Raw genomic sequence first — 26626 nt, 5'->3', positions numbered from 1 at the left:
GACACCACCCTTATGGCAGAGAGTGAAGAGGAACTAAAAAGCCTCTTGATGAAAGTGAAAGAGGAGAGAGAAAAAGTTGGCTTAAAGCTCAACATTCAGAAAACAAAGATCATGGCATCTGGTCCCATCACTTCATGGGAAATAGATGGGGAAACAGTGAGATACTTTTATCTGCGGTAATTTTGGAGCCCCCCCCAAATAGTGACTGCAGCCATGAAATTAAAAGACTCTTACTCCTTGGAAGAAAAGTTATGACCAACCGAGACAGCATACTAAAAAGCAGAGACATTACTTTGCCAGCAAAGGTTTGTCTAGTCAAAGTGAAAGTGAAGTCGCTCAGTCATGTCCGACTCTTTGCTACCCCGTGGACTGTAGCCCACCAGGCTCCTCCGGCTGTGGCTTTTCTAGTAGTCATGTATGAATGCGAGAGTTGGACCATAAAGAAAGCTGAGCAATGAAGAATTGATGCTTTTGAACTGTGGTGTTGGAAAGGACTTGAGAGTCCCTTTGCTGCAGGGAGATCCAAGCAGTCCATCCTAAAGGAAATCAGTCCTGAATATTCATTGGAAGGACTGATGCTGAAGCTAAAACTCCAATACTTTGGCCATATGATGCAAAGAACTGACCATTGGAAAACATTGAAGGCGGGAGAAGGGGACGACAGAGGGTGAGATGGTTGGATGGCATCACTGACTCAATGGACAGAATTTGAGTAAACTCCAAGAGTTGGTGATGGACAGGGAGGCCTCACGTGCTGCAGTCCCTGCGGTCTCAAAGAGTCGGACACGACTGAGTGAAGAGTTGCTCTAGTCACTTGATGGACTTCTCAGGTGGGTGAGTGGTAAAGCATCCACCTGCCAAGTACGTTCAACCCCTAGGTCAGGAAGATTCCCCTGGAGAAGGAAATGTTCACCCGCACCAGTATTCTTGCCTGGGAAATCCCATGGACAGAGGAGCCTGGAGGACTGCAGTCTATCCAGTGACAGAAGAAGTGGACACAACTTAGCCACTAAATAAGAAAGTAATTGACAGTTTTTGTTTTAAACTCTATATTTGTGCTAAACATTTTGTGAGTTGGTTGGATTTGGGTTCCTAGCCCTTACAGTATCTTTAGACAAATCACTTCCCTTGTTTAGGTCTCATTTTCTTGATCTGTAAAATGTGGATAACAACACTGAACCTCAGTGTTTGGTCCCATGATAACAATAACTCTGAACCTCAGAGCTGTTGAGAGGCTTAAATGAGATAATGTGTGTAAAGCACTTAGCACATTGTCTTGGCATAGAGTAAATACTTGGCTTGTTAGTAATATTTATTGGAAGCTGCCATAGTTTTTCCAAGTAGATAGTACAGTTAGGATCTGGGATTTTTAAAGCATCTTGGATTTGAAAGATAATGATATGCCACTTATCAGAAGGCTTCTGGAACAGCAGACTTTAAAAGGAAGGAAAAAATGGGGTTCTGGTTCAAGATGGCAATGTAGGTAATCCTGAGCCAACCTCCTCCCAGACATACTGAGTCTGTAACTACCTGTGTAACAGTTTCCTCTTGATAAAACCTAAGAGCTGGCTGAGCACTGTACATTAAGCAAACAAGAAAAACCATCTTGATATTGGGTCCTCGCCCCTGGTATGGAGACCCAGATGCAAAGTGGAACTCAAAACCCAGAGCTTTTTCTGAGGAGCAAAGGGTTTTAACTATACATCAGGCATCCCAACTCTTTTAAAACTTGGACCTGAGAGATGAGCCCCCAAAACATCTAGCTCTGAAACCCAATTGGGCTCGTGTCAAGACTCACAAGACTAGTGATCTGAGACTTACCTGGCTCAGGGCCCAACTCAGAGGCAGCCCGTCCTCAGACTTGAAGTAAAGGCTTGTTGCTGATATTTAAGGGTTGATCTAAAGGGTAGGCATCTAATTTAACACATACCTCCAAGAGCTTGTGGGAGTTCCCTCCAGGGATGGAGACCAGTGGGCACCATCTTCACACTATCCCTTTGCTGAACTGCTGACAAACACCATTATCTCCTGGAAGGAGTGTTTACATGTCCCCTGATATTTGCAGCTGCTGCCCAAGGAACACCCCTTGATTACTGGGCTCTGAAGGTCAGGAGATCTTATGTTTGGTCCCATGATAATAGCTGTAGAGAAAGTACTTGGCACCCCCCAACACTGCACAGATAGCACCCACAAAGAGGGTGTGTGAAAGAGGCCTGTGGGGCGGATATCAATCATTGTGCTGTCTCTCTGCCACATTCCAGCTCACTGTTATCTCCCAAAAAGGAACTTACTTACATCCCTGATTGGGACCCTGGTTTTTACAGCTTCCATTGAGGGATATATTTGCATGGGCTGGTTCTTGTGACCAGTGAGGGCTACTCTTGCAGGTTTCACTGAACTATCGTCAACAGAGAAGGAGTTCTTAAATAGCCACCACCCCCAGGACACAGCAAGAGGCAGCAGACCCAGGAGCTCAGCCTTTGTGTTAAAGAGGGTGTTTTCAGGAGAGCATAATCTGGTGGACACCATCTTTGTGCTCTCCTTGTGCCTCCCTGCAGCTGTTATCACCTAATAAAGAACTTACCTGGGGGCCAGCAGGACTTAATGCTTGCAGTCCTGCAGGACTATGTATTTGCAAACTTCAAAAGATTTTGCCAGGGGTGGAGACAAAGTGGTAAAGTGGAAGAACCTAAGCTCACCTCTCACGAAAACACCAGAATCACAACTAACTGCTGAACAGCCGTCAACAACAAAAAGACATGAACCTACCAAAAAAGATATTCTACACCTGAAGATAAAGAAGGAGCCACAAATAGATGGTAGGAGGGGTGCTTATACCTTAATTAAATCTCATACCTGCCAGGTGGGTGACCCACAGATTGAAAAATAATATCGCAGAGGTTTTCCCATAGGAGTGAGTTCTGAGCCCCACATGAGGCTCCCCAGCCTCCTATTCCTGATGCTAGACAAGGAGCCCCAGAGTATTTGCCTATGAATGGAGGCGCAAACTGATACAAGAAATGTCTAGTAAAGAGCTGGAGGACTTCCCTGGTGGTCCATTGGTTTCGATTCTGAGCTTCCACTGCAGGGGTCAGTGGGCTTGAGTGCAGCAGCTCCAGAGGACTGGGGAAACAAACTCCACTCTGGGGGGCACACACAGGTTTCACATGCACATGGACCCAGAGGAAAGCAATGACTCCATAGGAGCCTGGGACAGACCCACGTGTGGATCTTGGAGGGTCCCCGGGAGAAGGTGCAGGTTGGCTGTGGCTCACTGGGGGGGCAAGTTAACTGGTGGCTGAGTTTGCAGGAAATATTCATCAGTGTGAGCTCTCCCAGAGGTCACCATTTTGGCAAGGTCTGGCCCCAACAACAACCTGTAGGCTCCAGTGCTGGGTTGCCTCAGGCCAAACAACCTGCAGGGTAGAGACAGACTCAGCCATCAGCAAACAGGCTGCTTAAAGTCCTCCTGACTCCACAGCTACCTGGAAACATACTTCTCGAGATAGCCCTGCTCACCAAACATAAGACCCAGCTCCACCCACCAGTGGGCAGACACCCATCCCTCCCATGAGAAAACGTGCACAACCCCTGGAGCAACCTCACCCACCACAGTATGGACACCAGAAGCAAGAGCTACAACAGTCCTGCAGTCTGAAGAAAACAGACCACAAACACAGAAAATCATACAAAATCAGATGGCTAAGAAATACATTCCAGACGAAGGACCAAAACCTAAGAACAACAACTGAATGAAGATAGGCAGTCTACTTTAAAAAGAATTCAGAGTAATAATATCAAAGTAAAGATGATCCAATACCTCAGAAAGAATGGGGGCACAAACTGATACAAGACATGTTTAATAACGAGCCAGGAGACTTCCCTGGTGGCCCAGTGAGTTAGATTCTGTGCTTCCAGTGCAGGGGTCATCGGTTCGATCCCTGGTTGGGGAATTACGATGCATGGTATAGCCAAAAAGAAAAAAAAACTTTTAAGAACAAACAGATGGAAAATACATAGAAATCAGTAGCAGATAAATTAGGCAGTAGAACAAATGGAACAAACTGAAAAATTAGTGGAAATCATTGCTGTGGACGAGAAGGAAGAAAAATGAAGATGTGAGGAGAGAGACCTCTGGAACAACATTAAATGCACTGACATTCACATTATAGTGGTCCCAGAGGGAGAAAGAGAAAGGACCTTAGGAAACATTTTAAGAGAGAATGTCCACTTTCCCCAAGTGGGAAAGGAGATACTCAGTCCAGGAAGCACAGAGTCCCATACGGGATAAACCCAAGGAGGAACGCACTGAGAGACATTAATCAGACTAAAGAGAACATATTAAAAGCAACAAATAGCATAAAAGGGAGTCCCCATAAGGTTATCAGCTGATTTTTCAGCAGAAATTCTGCAGGCCAGAAGGGAGTGGCATGATACATTTAAAATGATGAAAGATTAAAAACCTACAACCAAGAATACTCTACACAGAAAGGCACTTATTCACGTTAGAGAAATCAAAAGCTTTACAGTATTCAGCACAATCAAAACAGCTGTACAACAAATGCTAAAAAACTTCTCTAGATGGAAAAGTAAAGGCCCCAACTAGAAACAAGAAAATTATAAGTGGGAAAACTCACCAATAAAGGCACACACAAAGGTAGGAAATCATCCACATTCAAATCTGATATCGAAACCAGCAATCATGAAAAGAGGACAAATGTAAGATATTAGAAATGCATTTGAAATTGAGGCTAACAACTTAAAACATTTGTGTGTGTGTGTGTGTGTGTATATATATATATATATAGAGAGAGCGCACTATATAAAACCTCATGTTAATGGCAAACTGAAAATGTACAGTAGATACACAAGAAAAAGGAATCCAAACACAACACTAAAGATAGTCCTCAAATCACAAGAGAACAAAAGAAGAAGGCCTATGAACAAAAATCCAAACCAATTAAAAAAATGGCAGTATGAACATACATATCAATAATTAAAGTGTAAGTGTAAATGGATTAAATGCCCCAACCAGAAAACCCAGACTGCTTGAATGGATACGAAAGAATAGAAGTTCCTACAGACCCCACAGAATATCAAAGGCTCCTACTACAAGCAATTATATGCCAATAAAATGGACACTGTAGAAGAAATGGACAAATTTTTAGAAAGATATAAGCTCCCAGGACTGAACAAGTAAGAAATAGAAAATATGAAAGACCAATCACAAGTACTAAAATTAAAGCTGAGTAAAAAAAACTCCCAACAAAAATCCATGACCAGATGGCTTGGCTTCATAGTTGAGTTCTATCAAATTTAGAAAAAGTTACCTGTCCTTCTGAAATGATTCCAAAAACTGCAGAGGAAGGAACATTCATTTTATGAGGCTGCCAATCACCCGATACGAAAATCAGACAAAGATACCACAAAAAATTAAGTTACAGGCCAGTATCCCGATGAATATAGGCACAAAAATCTTTAACAAAATACTAGCAAACTGAACCCAACCATATATTAGAAGGATCATATACCACAATCAAGTGGGATTTATTCCAGGGATGCAAGGGTTTTTCAGTATCCACAAATCAATCAGTGTAATATGACACATCAACAAATTGAGAATAAAAACCATATGGTCATCTCAATAGATGCAGAAAAAGCTTTTGACAAAATTCAACACCCATTTATGATGAAGACTCTCCAGAAAGTGGGCACAGAGGGAACATACTTCAACATATTAAAGGCCATATATGACAAAATCACAGCGGTGAAAAGCTGAAAGCATTTCCTCTAAGATCGGGAACAAGGCAAGGATGTCCCCTCTTGCCACTTCTATTCAACATAGATTTGAAGGTCCTAGCCCTGGCAATCAGAGAGTGAATCTAGGCGCTTAACTGAGACCCGCTTCTCTCTGGGACACTGATAAGGCACACCCCCAGTTACTGGAAGCTATTACAGATATAACAGCTTTGACAATCAGAAGATCTGAGAAACAACCAGGACCTAGGGAAGGATTGAATGATAACATGAGGCTATTCCTTCAAGACTGGGAGAGACAGGTGTTTCATCCAATGCATAGAAACCAACCCAGAGAAAAGCAGAAAGAAGAAACAGGCATGTGTTCCAAGTGAAAGAACAAGATAAAAGCCTCAGGGGAAAAAACCCTAATGAAATGGAGATAAGTAATTTACCTAATGATGAGTTCAAAGTAATGGTCATAAAGATGCTCCCCAAACTCCACTTCAAGAGAGGTGGGAAATACTAGTCACAGAGCTGAGGAACACAATAGCATAACTGAAAATACAGTAGAGTGGTTCAGTAGTAGACTAGGTGGAGCAAAGGAACTTGAGGAAAAGGCAGTGGAACTTAACCAGTCACGACAGAAACCAACAAAGAAAAAAGTAAAGATAGCTTAAAAGACTTACGGGACGCATCAAGCAGACTGACATTCTCATTATAGGAGTCCCAAGAAGAAACGATAGAGAAAAGGCTAGAAACTTACTTGATGAAATAATGGCTGAAAACTTCCCTATTCAAGGGAAGGAAATGGACATCCAGACGCAGAAAGCCCAGTGTTCCAGATGAGATGAGCCCAAAGAGACCCACATCAAGACACGTTATAATTAAAAACACCAAAAGCTAAAGATAAGGAGAGAATCTTTTAAGCAGCAAGAGAAAAACTTCTTATATACATGTGACCCCTCCATGAGACTATCAGCAGATTTTTCAGCAGAAACTTTGCAGATCAGAAAGCAGTGGCATAATATAGCGGAAGTGTGAAGAAAAAAAAGCTTGTAACCAAGAACTCTACCCAGCGGAGTTGCTCAGAATTGAAGAGTTTTCCAGATTAGCAAGTCTAAATGAGTTCAAGCATAGCTACACTGGCTTTACAAGAAATGTGAAAAGGACCTCTTTAGCTGAAAAGAAAGGGTGCTAATTAGTAACAAGAAAACTTAGGAAAGAATAAGTTTCACTGAAAAAGCAAATATATAGTAAAGGTAGTGAGTACATCAACCCAGAGAAGGCAATGGCACCCGACTCCAGTGCTCTTGCCTGGAGAATCCCAGGGACGGGGGAGCCTGGTGGGCTGCTGTCTGTGGAGTCGCACAGAGTTGGACACGACTGAAGTGACTTAGCAGCAGCAGCAGTGGATCAACCACTTAAAAGGTTGAGGTAAAAGTAGTGAAAATAATTACAACTATAGAATTAATTAAGAACATACAAGACAAAAAGATGTAAAAGGTGGCATCAAAAACTTAAAACTTTGTGGAGGGAATGAGCATGTAGAGATTTAGAATGCAGTCAAACTTAAGTTATCAACTGAAAATAGAATATATAATAAACCACATGGAAAGCACAATCCTATAGCAGATAAGCAGAAGATGAAGAGAAATGAATCTAAGCATACCACTAAAGAAACTCAAATGCAAGTGGAAGAAAACAACAGAAGGAAGAATAGAGACTCAATAGATGCAGGAGAAGTATTTGACAAAATTCAACATCCATTTATGAGAAAGACTCTTAACAAAGTGGCTATAGCGAGAACTTACCTCAACATAATTAAGACCACAGCCAACATCATACCAAAAAAGGTGACAGGTTTTCCTCTAAAATAAACACAACAGCAATGCCCACTTTTGCCACTTTTATTCGAGTTAGTTTTGGAGATCCTAGCCAGAGAAATTAGTCAAGAAAAAGTATAACAAAAAGTATTTGAATTGTAAAGGAAGTAGTAAGACTGTCACTATTTGTAGAAGACATATTACTATATATAGGAAACCCTACAGACTCAAAAAAACTGTTAGAACTAATACATCGATTCAGTTAAGTTACAGGGTACAAGGTCAAAAATCCGTTGTATTTTTATACACTAACAAACAATCAGAAATTAAGAAAACAATCCCGTTCACAACTGCACCAGAAAAAATACCTACAAGTAAATTTAGCCAAGGAGGTGAAAGGCCTGTACACTAAAAACCATAAGACAGAATCATTTTTTAATGACAATGAGCACACAAAGAAATGGAAAGATATTTCATGCTCATATACTAGAAGAATCTTGTAAAGATGTCTGAATTACCCAAAGCAAACTATAGGTTCATTGTAATCCCTACTAACAGTCCAATAGCACTTTTCACAGAAATAGAAGAGAGTCCTAAAAGTTCTTTGGAATCACAAAAGGCATCAACTAGCCAAAGCAGTCTGGAGAAAGAATAATAAAACTGGAGGCATCACACTCCCTGATTTCAAATTATATTACAAAACATAAAAAGACACCTAGATCAATGGAACAAAATAGCCCAGAAATTAACCCACACATACATGGTCAATTAATTTTTGAAAAGAGCCAAGAATATACAATGGGGATAGGACAGCCTCTTCAATAAAGTGGTGTTGGAAGACTGATTAGCCACATGCAAAAGAATGAAACTGGACCACTATCTTATACCATACACAAAGCTTAATTCAAAATGGATTAAAGCCATGAGTGTAAAATCTGAAACCATAAAGTTACTAGAATAAAACATATGTGGTAATCATTGCTACATTAGTCTTCTCAATGATTTTTTAAAAATCTGACTCCAAAGCAACAAAAGCAGAAATGAACAAGTGGGACTTCATCAAACTTGAAAGCTTCCACACAGCAGAGGAAACCAGCAAAATCAAAAAGCAACTTACTGAATGATTGTTTCTCTGGTGGCCCAGACGGTTAAGAGTTTGCCTGCAGTGCAAGAGACCTGGGTTTGATCCCTAGGTTGGGAAGATCCTCTGGAGAAGGAAATGGCAATCCATTCCATATTCTTGCCTGGAGAATCCCATGGACAGAATAGCCTGGCAGGCTATAGTCCTTGGGGTCACAAAGAGTTGGATACGACTGAGCAACTAACACTTTCACTTACTGAATGATAGAACATATTTCCAAATCATATGTCTGATAAGGGGTTAGTGTACAAACATAAAGAACTCATACAGCTCAATAAGAACAACAGAACAGTCATATTAAAAAAATTGGCAAAGGGGACTTCCCCGGTGGTCCAGTGGCCAAGACCGAATACTCCCAAAGCAGGGGCCCCAGGTTTGATCCCTGGTCAGGGAACTAGATCCCACATGTCCCAACTAAAGATCCACATGCCCCAACCAAGACCCAGCACAGCCAAATAAATAAAAATAAATAATAGGTAAATATTTCTTAAATTGGCAAAGGATCTGAATAGACAGTTTTCAAAAAGAATACAAATGGCCAAAAAATGCATTAAAAGATGCTCAGCATCACTAATCATCAGGAAAATGCAAAACAAAACCACAATGAGATACCACCTCCCACTTGTTAGAATGACTACTATCAAAGCTTTTTCTCTATGATCAGAAACAAAATAAGGATGCCCACTATCACAAGAAATAACAAGTGTTGGTGAGGATGTGGAGAAAAGGGAACTCTCGTGTGCTGTATGCGAGAATGTAAATTGGTGCAGATCCTATGGAAAACAGTATGGAGGTTCCTCAAAAAATTAAAAATAGACCATATGATCCAGCAGCTCCACTTCTGGGTATTTATCCAAAGAAAACAAAAACCCTGACTCGAAGAAATATCTGCACCCCCATGTTCACAGCAATATTTACCACAGCCAAGATGGGGAAACGAGCTAAGTGCCCGCTGGTGGGTGAGCAGATGGAGAAGATGCAGTATGTACACACAGGGGAGCATCGCTCAGCTATTACAAAAGGAACCTTAGGAGCTGTGACAGTACGGATGGGTACCCCTGAGGGTGCTATGCCAAGTGACATAAGTCAGAGAGAGACGAATACTGTGTATGATCCCTTATATATGTAAGCTAGAAACCAAAAGAACAAGCTCACAGACAAAACAGATTGGTTGCTCCCAGAGTTGTAGGGTGGGATGGATGAAGGGAGTCAAAGGGTAGAGACTTGAAGTTACAGAGTAAGTCATGAGGATGTAATGTCCAGCATGCCAAATTTGTTGCTGTTTGAAAGTTGTAAATCTTAAAAGTTCTTATCACAAGAAAAAAAAAAAAAATTCTGTGGTTATATAAGGGAACAGGTGTTAACTAGACTTACTGTGATGATGTATCCAAATACTGTTTCCAAATACATTCATAATGTATACATTCATAATGTATAATGTATCCAAATACGGAATCATGATGTACACCTGAAACTAATGTCATGTGTCAGTTACACTTCAATGAAAAAAATTTCTTAAAAAAAAAGGCCGGAATTAAGAATTAGGATCTGTACCTAATCTAAGCATTTGGTTAGAGTTGCAGGGAAAGCTTCACGCACGTGGTGATGTTCAGGGCAGATGCCTTATGAGGACTTTTCCAACAGCGTGGCACAGTGATTCTAAAATGTATACTAAATAGTCTTAAAAAATAAATAGTCTTCAATTGTGAGGTAATTTTTATTGCATTATATTTAGCATTGAACCTTTTAGGGCAAAATAATTTTTTTTTTTTTTTTTTTTGGATACTGTTAAAGTGTAAATGCTCTAAAATTAGACATCAAAAAGGAATTGGTGAGCATGTTTCCACTATGGAGGTCTCTGGCCAGTTTAAGAGTCTCTTCACCTGCCTTTATTCAGTTGCTGTGTAGAAGGGGCATGGTGAACAAGAGCATATTCTTATTTAAATCAGGTTAGATACTTCTCAGAAAGGTGACGTTTCAGGTTTTTCATTTTCTGTATTAAACAGACTTCTGTGTGTTTGTAGGTGATAATCTCGGCCAGCAGTACCACAGCCCACAAGAAGTCATCGGCAAACGGGGCTCTGATATCATCATTGTGGGCCGGGGCATAATAGCATCAGCTAATCATCTGGAAGCAGCCGAGATGTACAGAAAAGCTGCTTGGGAAGCTTACTTGAGTAGACTTGCTGTTTGAGCCCCTTGGATATGCTTTTGGGGTGGCCCTGAAGATAGACACATAGACTCCTGAGATGCTACTGGCTTGAAGCAATAAGCAGCCTTTAATCCTGCTTGGATTTTTCCACGGGTCCTGTGTGGAACTGGAGTTACCACGGTCTACAGGAAATATTTAGTGACTTATGATCATTGCACTGTCACTATAATCAGTTCAAGATTTATTTTACTGAGACTGATGTTGGTTAGGCAATCAAACCCTATTCTGTTAGAATGTCACATTTGAGGACTGTGCCCCCCTGCCTCCCCGCCCCCCACCATCTCCAGGTCAGACCTTTTGATTCTTTTAACTGCCGTGAGGTCATAAAGAGCTTAAAACCAGTACAACATTTCTGTGTCCTTTATTCTGTGTCTAATGTGGTACCCTAATAATGTGTAAATTTTAGCCATTCTGCCTAATAGTCCAGGTGTCTAAATGGTGCTAGCTCCCAGCACTGCTACCGCTCACTCACTGGAGAGGGCCTGCTGGGGAAGCAGGAGATGAGCCCCTGAAGCCTATATCTGGCTTTCATTTCAACATGGAGAGGGCTTCTCTATTACAAATGGAGCAGCTGCTCTTTCATTTATTTAAAAAGACAACAGTGTCAAGAGGGCTGAGGTTTCACTTGGAAGTTTGTCAGAAGATCCCACGTGACTGTCCCAAAGGGCATTGCTAGAGAGGGATGTTAGCCTTCAGATTCAGAAATAGAAAGGAGCCCAGCAACAGAGTGGAAGTTGGTAGTGACAACCACCCTGGGTTTCCACAGTGGTGGGGCTGAGCACATCCACCTTTCCTCACACATGCAGCAGTTAGGCAGCCCTCTTATTCTGGCCACAACTGCACTTTGTCCTAGAAATTCTCAAGTTTCTGGATGATCCCTGTTCTCCAAAGAAATTGGTCTGTTCAGGAAGCATCCTAGAGGGGAATGAAGGATGTGGGCTCAGATGATCATTTTGAAATGGCCCCATTTAAGGCTTATCTTAGAGTCTACACTTAATCGCCTCTGCCCTAAAGTCCAGTTCAGCTTCAGGTCCCAGCACTGCAGCTCCAGAGAAGTCCCCTCTGGGAAAGGGAAATGATCACAGGATAAAGTTGGAAGGAAATGGAAGAGGTGTGACCTCGGGGCTACTCTGGAGGAGCTAAAAGATAGGAATTGTCTTCAAAGTCTTGGTGACCTCTAGGCTGAGAGACCTTTGCAGTAATGTGCTGAGATTCTTGCACTGCAGCATGTATCAGAATCGCATAGAATCTCATTCAGTCAGATGCTGGCCCAGCACCAGTGTTTCTGACTCTGGGTAGTTCTAGGACAGGACATGAAAGTTTGCACTTCTAACAAGTTCTCCAGCAATGCTAATGCTGGTGCAGGGACCACACTTAGAGCGTCACCGCCCTGGTTCGTCACCTTTTTCTTCTGCAATAAGACGCTCTTGGGGTCTCCACCTCCTGCTGAGAAACCCACTCCAGCCGTAAGCAGTTCTGGTACTGAAGTTCACTCAGGGCCCTTCTCAGGGGTAATGAAGGGAATTCAGGAGCATAAAGAACCACCTGGGCCCCACCATCAGAGATGGTTTTAGCAGACAGGAGATGGGGCCTGGAAATCTGCATTTGTAACAGGTACTTCAGGTGATTTTAATGTTTCTCAAGACTAATCCCAGTGCAGACATTCTGGGATCATAAAACTATGAAGCACAAATTGACTAAGACAAAGAAAAATTTGGCTGTCCAGGACCTGTGAGGGGGCTCTTCAGCCTAGAAGTATTTTTGAGGCATTTTTGATAGTTCAGCCCCTTTGTGGTCAAGGAGTATTGAGAACACCTGGCAGTGAAGAACGTGGGGAGAGTCCTCACGGGGCGCCTAGGACAACATCTGCGAGTAATGGGAGTGGGCGGTATGAGCGCCGGCCTCTTCCTCCACTCCAGGTGATCAGTACAGCCAAGGGCAGCGGATGTGTGTGCCGCAGGAGCCTCAGAACCCTGGTCCTCTCAGGTTAGAGCTACAGGCATACAGACACTTCACAACCCACTTATGAGCAACATAGCCCCAGGGCTCAGACCCAGCTCACTCTCACCCATGCTGATGTGGACCGTCACCAATCTCTGGAAAGCGGGCACCAGACGGTGCAGATGGCAGCCTGAGGACACATAGCTCACACTCACCTTCTGAAGCTAATGCTGCTGGGTTCATGCAGGCAAGGCCCAGAAGCACCACCGCAGTCTGCCAGGATCACGAGAGAGGACGACAGGTGTGGGGCACTGTCTCCCTTGAGGTGGGTGGACACAACAGGAGTGGGGAGGCTCAGGGCTAGGATGCATGCCCATGTGTGTGCGCATCAGAGCACCAACTGGATGGCCTTTGCTTGAGAGGAGCTGAGGTTTCCAACAGCCCGTTCTGGTCACCGCAGTGCTGGCCCATAGATGCAGTCTGTGGGCCTCCTACCAACGATAGGTCTGCTGCTACATGAGGGTCAAGGGCTGGCTGGGGGGTGGGGGTGGTGAAAGGGGATGAAAGAAAGTACCTGAGGAAATCCAGCAACCAGGGGAGGAAAGCAAAGCGAACCACCTGTGATAGGTATAAGCTCTAAGAGCGCAGGGATTTCACCTTCTCAGTGCGGTAACTGGAGCAGGCCCAGCAAGTGCTTCTGAATGCAAGTGAGCATAGGGCCTTCAGGGGAAGGGGGGCTGCCACAGGAAGCAGACCCACTGCAGGATAACAAGAGGATGACAGTTTGTGTGTGTTGGGGGGGCCCTGGCGCGGGGTGGGGGTCGCTGAAATGAAGATTTCTGCCTTGATTTGAATGTGAAAATTAGGTGGAAAATTTCAAGATGGTATAATATTGAGAACTACATCTGTGGGCAGGAAGGTCGAGTGGAAGACATACCAAAATTCAAAACAAAGGGACAAAGAAATGGAAATAATGAGGGAGAAGATGAGAGGCTTAGAGCACAGATTCATGAATATAAAGAAGAAAAGACAATGTAAGGACAGGAAGTAATTATAATTGAGGAACGTTTCCACAGTTACGAAAATACTTGTGTCTGCAGAAGCAAAGGGTCCACTAAGTTCTAGGCGGGTGTTATGGACAAAGGTATACGCCTGGGCACATCCTGTCAATATGACTGAATTCAAGGATGGAAAATTTTATAAGCATCGAGAGGAATCAGTTCAGTTCCGTTGCTCAGTCGTGTCTGACTCTCTGCGACCCCATGAATCGCAGCACGCCAGGCCTCCCTGTCCATCACCAACTCCCGGAGTTCACTCAGACTCGAGTCCATCGAGTCAGTGATGCCATCTAGAGGAATAATCCCTTGCAAACGGAGGGAATCAACTGGGCTTGAGAAAGGCCCATCACAACCAGGAATCCTGAGCCCAGCCACATGATCCATCCAGCTGTGGCAGCCTGGCTGTGAGCATTCATGGTGCCCTTCAGTGCTCTGATTCATGAAAAGGCTCATTGGGAAGGCTGGGAGTGCACAGGTGGGGGGGGTGGGGGCGGGCAGGGGAGGAATCTGGCAATTTTGGGACCAGTCACCCACTGATGCAGTGACTATATATATCCCAGAATCTTAGGAAACTTGAGTTTGAAAGCTCTCTAGAAGTCATCTAATTTGATCACCCCATTTCACAGATAAAATTGAAGCCCACTGGAAAACGACTGGGCTTCCCTGGTGACTCAGAAGGTAAAGAATCCACCTGCAATGCAGGAGACCTGGGTTCAATCCCTAGGTTGGGAAGCTCCCCTGGAGAAGGAACGGCTACCCACTCCAAGGTTACAGAAGAGCCAATTACAGGCAGAGTAAGAATTAGAATCCCTGTCCTTACCCTCCAGTTTGGTAATTTTGTTCTCACACTTTCTGTAAAGTAGGTATATTCAACTTTGCTCCCTTTTCTGTCAACATGCAGATACATCCTATAAGATTCTTCCATCATTTAACCTGGGCTTCCCTTGTGGCTCAGCTGGTAAAAAATCCACCTGCAATGTGGGAGACCTGGGTTCAGTCCCTGGGTTGGGAAGATCCCCTGGAGAAGGGAAAGGCTATCCACTCCAGTATTCTGGCCTGGAGAATTCTATGGACTGTATAGTCCATGGGGTCAAAAAGAGTCAATTTATTGAACACGGAGTGAACCGGATATACATCATCCCAGTCATTAAGGAACTTACTACAGGTTCAAAGGTACTTCCATACCATCCTGAGACACAGCTAGTCTTTGCTTTCACTGTGACGGGCTGAGACCTGGGACCCTGCAGTGCTACAATATCAGCACCCAGACACATCTCTCCTCAAAGAAAATATAAAGAAACTGTATGGGGCTGAGTGCATGTGCAGCTGGGGCAAATTCTGGACAAAAGATACAAAGGGACCAAAAAACGCACCTGCCACTTTTGAAAAGCCTGGAGCAAAAAAGCAGGGGGTCAGGAGCAAAAGCAGGGAGCTGTGCATGGCCCCTGCACACAATACCACCTAAGGGGTGGGCAAACCAGCCCTCCAGCCCAACCCCTGGACACACGCCTACCCTCATCTAAGGAACAAGCTCACCCCCATCTCCACTCCACCCAGAAGCAAGCAAGCAAGAGAACCTGCTGATTGTTCTCCCTTGCCCCTGCTGCAGCAGAGACCTCAATAAAGCCTTGCCTGAATTTCTCGTCTGGCCTCTGATTAATTTCCATAGATTCAGGAGGTCAAGAACCCTAGCTGGTAACATATTTTGTGGTGCCCAACGTGGGGCTTGTCCCCTTCTGGGGAGAGGATCCGGGCACCTCTGGGAACACTGAACGCAGCTTCTCCAAGGGTGACAAGTGACCAACTGAACCTCCTCTTTCAGAGTCACCGTGTTCGGGGAGTCTGGCCTCCTGCTCTCATCCAGGCAACACCTCCCCCCTCCCTTTTTCCCTTTCCCTCTCCTGAACTCTCTCTACTTCTGTGTCTTCTCTCTGTCCTCTCCTCCTTCTGTCCCATGCTTCTGAGACCATCGGCAGCTACAGCATCGCTCCTCTCAGCTTGTGAGCCCTGCTCTCTCTGCAGAAATGGCTCCCTTGCTGGGGACAAGCAGAGGTGGTGTTATGCCCAGAGTCCAAGTCCCCAAAACTGAGAGAATAAGACGTCCACAGCAATGCAAAAGCATAAAGGGGTTTATTACCAGCTCGAGCCAGGGCCCAGGTTTCATCCAGCACAGTGGAATCCGACAAAGGCCCTGAGCTCTGAATCATGTATAGTTTTATACAGACGGTTCTTCGTTTCTGTAACAGCATAGCTGATTGGTTAAACCATACGCGCGCGCGGGACTTTTAAACCTCGCATCCCTATCTGGATTGGCTCGGGTCTGGCGCAGGCGGGGGCTATGGGGATTTTTCTGATTGGTCGAGCTACACTGCCTGCGGGAGTTCCCAGAGCCTCAGCTTTTCTCGGGCCTAGCCTGCCCCAGTGTCTGTCCTGGCTTCCTGGCTTCCGTTTGGTCCTAACAGTGGGAGAGACTCGCCTCACACTGGGTAGACCTTGGTCCAGCGGGCTGTCCCTGACCAAAGATTTATGAGAGTGATAAGAGGTTTAAGCCTCATATCGTGTAGAGGCTCGAAGTCCGATTCTCCCCTCTATGTTCCTGCCACCAAGAGAAGTCCGCTGGGAACGGGCTGAAGCAGCCGATTTCCATGTACTGGTGTACTTGTGGGTGAGAATCCCACGTATTGGATTTGGTAAACTGTACAGGAATGATTATGTCTTGGAAACACCCATGTAAAACAGTCCAAATTTTGATAAATTTAAAAATAAATGACAGGAATTCACTGAATATCCAAATCATTTCAAATAAGATAAAATATTGGAACATTAACTGCTAAGCGTGTCTATTCTAAATTTACCTACTCTGTCTTCCTGTGAGAAACTAACGCTGGAGCCACCTTGAGACATATGCTAATATAGAGGATGGTTCATGGTTGCTTTAGGAAAGTAGGGTGTGTGTTTTCAGAAGGTATGAGGAATGCAAATACATTTTGTTGAAAGGGAAAAGGGTGATTTTGTCCTAGAGCTGGCTATTCTGAATGGGGAAAGAATAAAGGACAAAGTATGGCTATAGAAAGTTGCGGGTTTGCAGAAGAGGAACATTGAGAAAAGAATTTTGTATGTGGTCAGAATTTTCAAAGGTTGGATTAAATTTAATTAGGTAAATGGATTTTATTATGAGTAGGCTGACGCAAGACTGGATTTGGTTTCTCTCATAAGAGAACAGCGCTGTCCTGGAGTGCTGCTTTTGATAACAGATTGTTTGAGTTCCTGTGCCTTTAAGTGATCTATATTTACTTTTGTCTTTTTTCCCCACCTTAGCTCAATGAATAAGTATTGTTTCACAGAAACCTAATTCCTACCTGACCAGGTGTTTTGAAACTTTTAAAAAATTTTGACAGACTTCCCAAGTATCACATTCTAACTGAAGGACTTCCCTGATGGTCCAGTGGCTAAGATTCTGCACTCCCAGTGCCGGGACCCAGTTTCAGTCTCTGGTCAGGAAACCGGCCAATCTGGTCAGCCGCAACGAAAGATCCTACATGTTGCAATGAAGATTGAAGATCCCATGCGCTGTAGCTAAGAACCAGCACAGCCAAATGTTACTATTTTACAAAATAATAAAAAATAAAACCACTGTGTGGAATTTTTTTTAAATCTAATTGAAATTCTCTTGACTTGCAGTTAACTTTGGAGTGCTTCAAGTAGCCCCTAGAACATCCCAAAGAGAGATCTTAAACTTAACTGGGTTCATCTGTAAGGAGAGGTTTGCGAGGTTCTCGGAGAACCCTGGCAAGTTTAGGGATGAATTTGTCAGGCTGGGGTTGGCATTCTCTCTCACCTGGCATGACATCATGGTTATTTTGGCTGATTGTTGCACCAGGGATGAAAAGGAGAGTATACTCTCAAAGGCCAGGGAACAGATGGCCTCCTGGCCACCAATCCACACCACCCAACTCATCAGGCAGGTGGGGACGCAATTCCACAACATGACTCACACTGGGACCAGAGGACTGTGTAAGGCCAGGCTAGGGTGAGACATTACTTGTCTATCAGAAAGAATGAAAAGGCACATGGCGAAGCCTGTAAACGATGATGAGGTCTGAGAGGTCACACAGGAAGAAGGTGAAAGCCCGGCAGTCTTCCTCAGCTGGGTGAAAGAGGCATTCAGGACAGACACCAATACAGACCCCGCGTCTGCCAAAGGGAGGACACTACTGGCCGAGCTACTCCAGGTATCTGCAGAAAATTACAGAAGCTTGAGGGGCCTCAATGAGACCTCAAACCCCACTGTCAGCCTTCAGAGTCTGCAACAGCCAAGACTTAATGGACAATAAGGTTAAGAGGCTGATGAAACAGTTTCTGGCTGCTCTGATTCACCCACCACCTCGAGAGCACCCTGGGGGGCTGAGTAGGCGGGACAGACCACCAAGGAGCTGCCTGGGCCAGAATCATTGTGCATCTTTGTTGGAAAGGGGGCCACTGGAAGGGGAATGGCCTGAGCGCCCTCCTGCAGGATGCCCGAGGGGCAACCCTGACTGGCCCCAGTTCCTTGTGAATCCCTTGGATGAGAGATTCTCGAACACCAACTGATAGGGCCCAAGTGGCGCCAGCTCCAGATTCCACTCGATCCATCCTCATTATCCCAGGGGAGCTTCAGGTCACCCTCGATGTGGCAGGCAGAAGAACTGAATTTCCTGTAGACACTGGAGGTGCCTGCTCTTCTGACTTGACCAGCCAGCCCCCTCTCCATCCATGGACTGTACTGTGACAGGAGTTGACAGCAGCCAAAGGGAGGGCGATTTATATCTCCTCTTCCTTGCCTGAGGAGTTGGGTCCATTATTACTCATGCCTTTTTGTATATGCCGGAATGCCCTGTCCCCCTCCTTGGGAGAGGTCTGCTAGATAAGTTAGGAACTAGTATGTTCTTAGGGCAGGGTGAAGTCCAAGGAGGTAAAGCATCTGAACTGAGAATGCATCTATTAGTAACCCTGATGACCTACCTATTGGGCATCAAAATATTCCCCAAGAAGTCAGAGAACAAGTAGACCCTGCAGTTTGGGATACTTTGGTGCCAGGAAGGGCAAGATAAGTTCCCCTAATAAAAGTAAGGTCAGGGCCTCGGGAAAAATACCCCTGGAACAGAAAATACCCTTTAAAAGCCTGAGGCCCTGAGGGGAGTCCAACTGCCATTCAGCAAATTCCTAAAACACAGACTCATTCCATCCTGCCAATTCCCTTGTAACACCTCGATCCTCCCTGTTTACAAGCCTAATAGGAGTATCAGTTTGTGCAAGACTTAAAGCAGTAAATGAGCCAGTCATCCCTATTCACCCACAGGTGCCAAACCCATTCACCCTCCTCATCCAAGTGCCAGGGAGCACCCAGTACTTCTGTTCTGGTCCTCAAAGATGCATTTTCTATATTCCCCTGCATACAGACTCTCAATACCTTTTTGCCTTTGAATGGAGGGACCCTGACACCCTGGAGGCTATCCAATATACTGGACAGGGATTCCAGAGGGTTTTCAAGACAGTTCCCATGTTTCTGGAAATCCATTAGCCAGGGAACTCTGCTACAATCTATTGAGATTTATTGATAAGTAGTGAGACCAAACAAGATTTAGGTCAAAATACTCTTAAGGTCCTAAATTTTCTGGTATAAAAGGGAACAGAAAGTCTCTCAAACCAAGGCTCAGATCTCACAGCAGGGGGTTCAACATTTAGGATTTGTTTTGATCCCAGAAGCACGGGCCCTGGCCATTGATCAAAAACCAGCATTGGTGCATCACCATCTCCAACCGCAGAGAGGCAACTCCGAGGCTTTCTTGGGAAAGCTGGCTGTTTTATCTGGATTCCAAATTATGGCCTTAGAGCAAAACCCACATGAGGCTTTAAAAAGGAGAAATGAACAACTGTGATGGAATGAAGATCACCAGCGGGCTTTTGAGACTAAAGACCGAGCTGAGTAGAGCACCAGCACAGGGGCTTCCAAATCTGGACAAGCCCTTGACGCGATACACTCACCAGAGGACAGGGATAGCACTAGGGGTCCCGGCCCCAAAGCTGGGACCAGACAGTGGCCACTGCCTTACTTTTCCAAACAACTGGACTCAGTGGCCCTGCATGGGCCAAGCTGCTTGTGTGTAGTAGCAGCCACGACCCTGTTGGTTAACGAGGCTTCCACACTCACCCTGGGACAACACTCAGATGTGCTAACCCCTAATCAGGTACAATCTGGGCTGGAAGTCAAAGGACATCATTGGTTGACTGGAAGAAGGTTAATAAGGTATCAGGCCTTCCTGATGGACACCCCCAACATTACCTTGAAAGTGTGAAAGATCCTAACCCAGCAACTCTGCTTCCAGCAGTCAAGAGAGGAGACCTGTATGAAGGCCCTAGAACAAACTTACTCCAGCAGGTCTGATCTTCTAGATGAGCCTCCTGACAGCCTTGAGGTCAAATCTTTTAATGATGGGCGCAGTTTTGTAGACATGGGAACCCAAAAGGCAAGAGCATGCCATAGTTAGCCTCGATGAGGTCACAGAAGCCAAGGGCCTGCCAACCTAGACATCAGCCCAGAAGGCTGAACTAACTGCACTAATGGGAACTTTGCCATTAGGGAAAGATAAGAAATTAAATATTTTTACTGACTCTAAATGTGACTCTAAATATTTTTACTGACTCTAAATATTTTTACTTACTCTATCACGTGTTACAGATTCATGCTGCCATTTGGAAATAAAGAGGAATGTTCACTGCTAGAAATTCCCCCATGAGACACAAAGATTTGGATCTGGCTGTTTTAGAAGCAGTGTAGCTTCTGTAACCCTGCAGTGGGATCTATCAGAGGGATGGATCTTTCGTGAGCCAAGGGACTAGCAAAGGTGATCAAACTGCAAAACAGGCAATTTGCAGGAACCTGAACAAGTTATAGCTCTAGTGATTGGTCCCCCTGAACTCCCTGGCCTTCCCTAGTATTTCCCACAGGAAAAAGAAAATGGTAAAAATGGGGTTATGAGAAGAGAAGCACAGGTTGGTATAAAAAGAAGGATAAGGTTCTAATCCCTGAAACTCAACAATGGAAATCCACTAAGAGCTTACATGATGCCAGCCTCTATGGGAGGGACGGACTATGGAACTTGATGCAGAAAGCTTAAGGGAAGAGAAGGGAAGGGGCTTAAAAGAACAGTAAAAACAAGTAATGCTTCCTATGATTTATGTGCCTGTAATAACCCACAGACCTATCCAATCTGCTCTTTGTAAGTCAGGGCGATTCAATGCCAAGGGACATATCTGGGGGAAGACTGGCAGTTAGATTTCATTCACATGCCCCCACAACCCGTATACAGATACCTTCTGGTGTTTGTTGATACTTTCACAGAATAGGTTGAAGCCTTCCCCACCTCACTTGAAAAGGCTGTAGAAGTCAGTAAGTCCCTTTAAAAAAAAATTATTCATTTATTTTTGGCTGTGCTGGGTCTTTGTTGCTGCGTGGACTTCAGTTGTGGTGAGGACTACTCTAGTGGTGGCGGGCGGCCTTCTCGTTGTGGCAGCTTTTCTCGTTGCAGAGCACAGGCTCTGGCACACAGGTCTCAGCAGCTGTGGCTCCAGAGCTCTAGACAGGCTCAGTAGTTGTGGTACATGGGCTTAGTTTCTCCAAGGCACGTGGGATCTCCCCAGATCAGGGATTGAAGCTGTGTCTCCTGCATTGGCAGGTGGATTCTTTACCACTGAGCCACCGGGAAAGCCCTGGCAAGTCCCTTTTAAAAGATAATAATTCCTCAGTTTGGACTTCCAAAGTCCCTCCAGAGTGATAGCGGGTCTCCTCTCATAGCAAAAATCACACGGGTGCTCACAACGGTCCTAGGGATAGACTATGAGCCACAAACCTCTTGACATCTCTAGCCCTCAGGGAAAATAAGAGAAAATGAACCGTACTTTAAAGAAAACCTTAGCAAACCTCTGCCAAGAAACTCGAACCCTGGACCAACTTGCTTCCTATTGCACTCCTCAGGGTCCATGTCACCCCCAGGAGTGGTCTGAGACCTTGTCTTACGACTGTCATTCTACTGGATGAGGACGTGAATCAGGCCCTGAGATATATTATTAATCTAGGACAAGTTCAGAAGGCAGTCTAGGACTATGCCTACAAAACAATTCCAGCTCCCACTAAACTACAGAGGAGGAGTTGTTTCTGCACAAATAAACCCAGGGACCAAGTTCTTTAAACCTAGAAAGAGGGGTCTCCTGAAGATTAGCTATTGCCAACGTGGAAGGGTCTCTATAAAGTACTTTTAACCACCCCCACTGCTGTCAAACCGCAAGCGATATCTGCTGCTGCTGCTAAGTCGCTTCAGTCGTGGCCGACTCTGTGCGACCCCGTGGACAGCAGCCCATCAGGCCCCCCCATCTATGGGATTCTCTAGGCAAGAATACTGGAGGGGGTTGCCATGCCCTTCGCAAGGGATATCTAGCTGTGCACATTTGTCCAGACTAAAGCTTTTACGCCCAGAAACCCTTCGAATCACAACAGAAGAACAGTATACCTGTGAGCCAGTGAAAGGCCTGAGACACCTATTCAAAAGGCAGGCACCAAACAACAGACAAGTAAAATGATGTAGCGGGCTGGCTCCTAGTTGAAGCCTTAATGGGACCTGGGACCTCTCCCATTTCCTTGGATGATGTGGTTCTTGACAGTCATCCTGCCCTTGACTGCCTTCTGGCAGAACAAAGCAGTTTGCACAATAACTAATACTTCCTGCTGCATTTGGATCAATGGGACAGGACAGATGAAAGTTAATGTTAAGGAAATATATGCTCAGACAGAGTGGCTTCATAATTTTGGCAGACAACTTTATTAATAGCTTTGTCTGGTCAACAGCTAAGGAAGCCCAAAATTCACCTGGCTCCTTCCCTTTCTAGGCTCTTTAACGGCTATTGTTGTTCTTTTTAGCCCTTGTTTAACCTTTTGGTTAAGTTTGCATCTTTCAGGTTCCAGTAGTTTGAAGTAAGGATCATGATGGCTCAAGGAATTCAGTCCATTGCAGAAGAAAACGATTCAGTTCCCTAGAGGTCCCTGGAACAGTCAAGTGAGGGACTTCCACACCTCTAGGGCAAGCTAGGGACTGCAGCCTCTGTCCTGCAGGAAGAAGTTTCAGAAGAGACCTTCAGCTCCTTAGCCCCTAAGAATAAGTGTGTGGAGTCTCTCAGGCAGGAATGAGACAGCCTGGGACCCTTTGCTGCAGGGCCGCAATGCTTGCACCCGGACACACTTCTCCCTGAGCAACAAAATACAAAGAAACCATATGGGACTAAAAATAACTGCATGCATGGTGCTTCCCTGGTGGCTCAGACAGTAAAGAATCCGCCTGCAACGTGGGAGACCTGGATTCAGTCTCGGGGCGGGGAAGATTCCCTGGAGGAGGGCATGGCAACCCACTCCAGTATTCTTGCCTGGAGAATCCCCATGGACAGAGGAGCCTGGTGGGCTACAGTCCATGGGGTTGCAAAGAGTCAGACATGACTGAACAACTAAGCACAACAAACGTGTAGCTGGGGCAAAATTATGGACAAAAGATACAAAGAGACTCCAAAAAACCAACTTCCACTTTTGAAGAGCCTGGAGCAAAAGCAGGAGCTCAAAAGCAGGGTACGGTGCATGCCCCGCTGCACATACCACCACAAAGGGGTGGGCTTTCTTGGAACTGAAATGAAAACTGACCTTTTCCAGTCCTATAAAACCATTGCTGAGTTTTCCAAATTTGCTGGCATATTGAGTGCAGCACTTTAACAGCATCATCTTTTAAGATTTTAAATAGCTCAACTGGAATTCCACCACCTCCACTAGCTTTGTTCATAGTAATGCTTCCTAAGGCCCACTTGGCTTCACACTCCAGGATGTCTGGCTCTAGGTGAGTAATTCACACCATTGTGGTTATCTGGGTCATTAAGATATTTTTTTGTACAGTTTTTCAATGTATTCTTAAAAGACGCTTCCTCCTTGGAAGAAAAACTATGACAAACCTAGACAGCATATTAAAAGGCAGGGACATCACTTTGCCAACAAAGGTCCATCTAGTCAAAGGTATGGTTTTTCCAGTAGTCATATGTGGGTGTGAGAGTTGTACCATAAAGAAGGCTGAACACCAAAGAACTGATGCTTTTGAACTGTGGTGCTGGAGAAGACTCTTGAAAGTCCCTTGGACAGCAAGGAGATCAAATCAATCAATCCTAAAGGAAATCAACCCTGAATATTTACTGGAAGGACTGATGCTGAAGCTCTAATATTTTGGTCATCTGATGCAAAGAGCCGACTCGTTGGAAGACTCTGATGCTAGGAAAGATCAAAGGTGGGAGGAAAATGGGGTGGCAGAGGATAAGATGATTGGATGGCATCACGGACTCAATGGAAGTGAGTTTGAGTAAACTCCGGGAGATGGTGAAGGATAGGGAAGCCTGGTGTGCTGCAGTCCATGGGGTCACAAAAAGTCGCACACAACTGAGTGTCTGAACAACAACAGCTCTTTGACCCAACCCCCTGGACACACCCCTACCTTCATCCAATATAAGGAACAAGCTCGCTCCCCACTTGTTTGTTCTTGCTCCCCTCCGCTACAGCAGAGGCCCCCAGTAAAGCCTTGCCTGAATTTCTTGTCTCGCCTCTGATCACCTTCTATTGATTAAGGAGGCCAAACAACCCTGGTCGATAACACCATCAGTCACAACTCAGAGACCCATGCTTCACTGGTACCAAGATTCAACAGTAAGTGCCAAGACAAGGGATAGTGCTACTAGTATCCCCATCCTTCCTTCCCCCCTGAATCCACACGCTTTCCCTTATGACTCATCAGCTCCTCCCATCTGAGGTGGAGAGTATTTCCACACCCCACTGGTGGGCTCAGCTGTGTAACCTTCTCTGGCCAATGGAATATGGGGGAAGGAGGCAGGGTCCCAGTTCTGAGCCTAGACTCACATTTCCTCCACTCACCCCTTCCTGTCTGCCACCACTATGAGAAGAACATGCCCTGAGTAGCCCACACGTGCCAGGAGAATAAAAGCGGAGTAGAGCCCAAACCAGCCTTCCACAGCCTGATGCCCAGGGCCTCACGTGGTCCACAAGCCTGTGAGTATGCAGTAAATGCGCATCCTGTGTGCCATGGAATTTGGGGCTCGGAGGTGGTTGTGCAGCAACAGCTGACTAACACATTCAACAGTGTGCTGCAGCGCCTCCCCCCCCACCCCACATCTAGCCCTGGCCACCAGGAAGACAAGACTTGATTCCACCAAGACTCAGGCTTCCTGCCTGCCTTCAGCCTTCACCTTCGGCTGCTGTCAGTGACCTCTCCAAAACAAACAGCTACTTGGCTCTCGCGTGACTACTGTGCTTCAGCAGAGAGACCAGCATCAGTCGGTGTGTCACCCACGGACTCTGCCATTTGCTTTCTCCCCCCCTTAGCAGACGGATATATGTGCCATCAGTGCTGGGGCACACCATCGCCTGACTGAGGCATGGGCTAAGAGGCCCGGGGAGCAAGGATACTGAAACACGTGTTTTGAAGGAATCTGGTATTTTTTTAAAAAGGGGGGAGGTGCAAATCAGGACTCCTTGGGGTTCTTTATTTAATAGTAGCTGCTGTCTTATTAAATGCTGCTTTTATTTTAGATTATAGAACATGGGGTGCCATATCTTTTTTAGGACTTAGGGCATTTAAAGTTCATAATCCGGCCTTGTATGAATTATCAAGCGATTTTTGTTTTTGTTTTTTTTTTTGCTCCACAGTCTGTTTTCTCCACAGCCCTTCCAAGCCCACACTTGGCCTCTGAGCCACAGGAAAGTAATGCCACAATGGAAATAAAAAGAGAAACAAAACAATTAGAATATTTTTTTAACTTTTAAAGTTCAAGGTCTTGGCAGAAGGACTGGTCTGGAAGAACGTTTGCCTCTCCCCTTCCCACCAAGGGAGTGAGGAGGAGTGTTCTGACCTGGGGAGAGGAACAGAAGGTGGAGGGGTGGGCACAGTCAAATCCTGGGGGAGACTGTGCCACAGGCGCCCCACTCCAGGCAGGGAGGGAGGGAAATTGACACACAGACAGCAGAGGAGCTCTGGGCCTCGCTTTCCAGGAGGGGCCCAGGAGAGCAGCGATGCCAGAGACCCCGGCATGGAGCAGGGCAGTGGACCTGGAGGCCAGGTGTGGCTGGGGCAGAGCCTGAGGCGGCCTGTGGCTCCAGATAATGTGAGGAAGAAGCCACATTTCCCTGAAAAGGGCCTGGAAGTTAACTGAGACACAGGACTGGTGGACCGGAATGCTCTTTCCACCACCATGTAGGAGTCCTGATGAGGGCAGTGACCTCTCAGCAGGCATCATGTGCGCAGACAGCTAGGTGGACCTTCCTCCAACGTCATGATGCTGCACTGAGCCTGTAGGCTGGGGCTCGGGAGACCCTGGAACGACTGCTTAACAAGACACTGTCCCTCTTTACTTAGTGGCTTTGTTTTCTCCCATCACTTGAACAGACACTTGAAGTAGAGGTGATGAGTTTTTTAAAAGTAATGTTTTTTGCACACTTGAATGATGACCTCATAGAATTTGCTCAGGGAAGACTTCCCTGGTGATACAGTGGGTAAGAATCCACCTGCCAGTGCAGGTCTTCCCTCGGTTCAGGAATATTCCACATGCAGTGGAGGAACAAAGCCCACGGGCACCACTGCTA

At 45.4% G+C, this 26626-nt stretch overlaps 1 protein-coding gene across 1 annotated transcript in view; it reads left to right on the top strand.

Annotated features, from left to right (window-relative positions):
* UMPS (uridine monophosphate synthetase) overlaps nt 1-11264 on the top strand; it is a 47592-nt gene extending 36328 nt beyond the window's left edge. Inside the window, exon 6 of the mRNA XM_040250339.1 lies at nt 10728-11264. Coding sequence (XP_040106273.1) covers nt 10728-10897 — 170 coding nt within the window. The 3' untranslated portion in view covers nt 10898-11264. The remainder of the gene's footprint in view (nt 1-10727) is intronic.
* The last annotated feature ends 15362 nt before the right edge of the window (nt 11265-26626 follow it).

This window comes from Oryx dammah, unplaced genomic scaffold (genome assembly GCF_014754425.2).
Source record: "Oryx dammah isolate SB20612 unplaced genomic scaffold, SCBI_Odam_1.1 HiC_scaffold_2, whole genome shotgun sequence".
In the NCBI taxonomy this organism is placed as follows: Eukaryota; Metazoa; Chordata; class Mammalia; order Artiodactyla; family Bovidae; genus Oryx; species Oryx dammah.
This window is presented reverse-complemented; position numbering and strand designations above follow the sequence as displayed.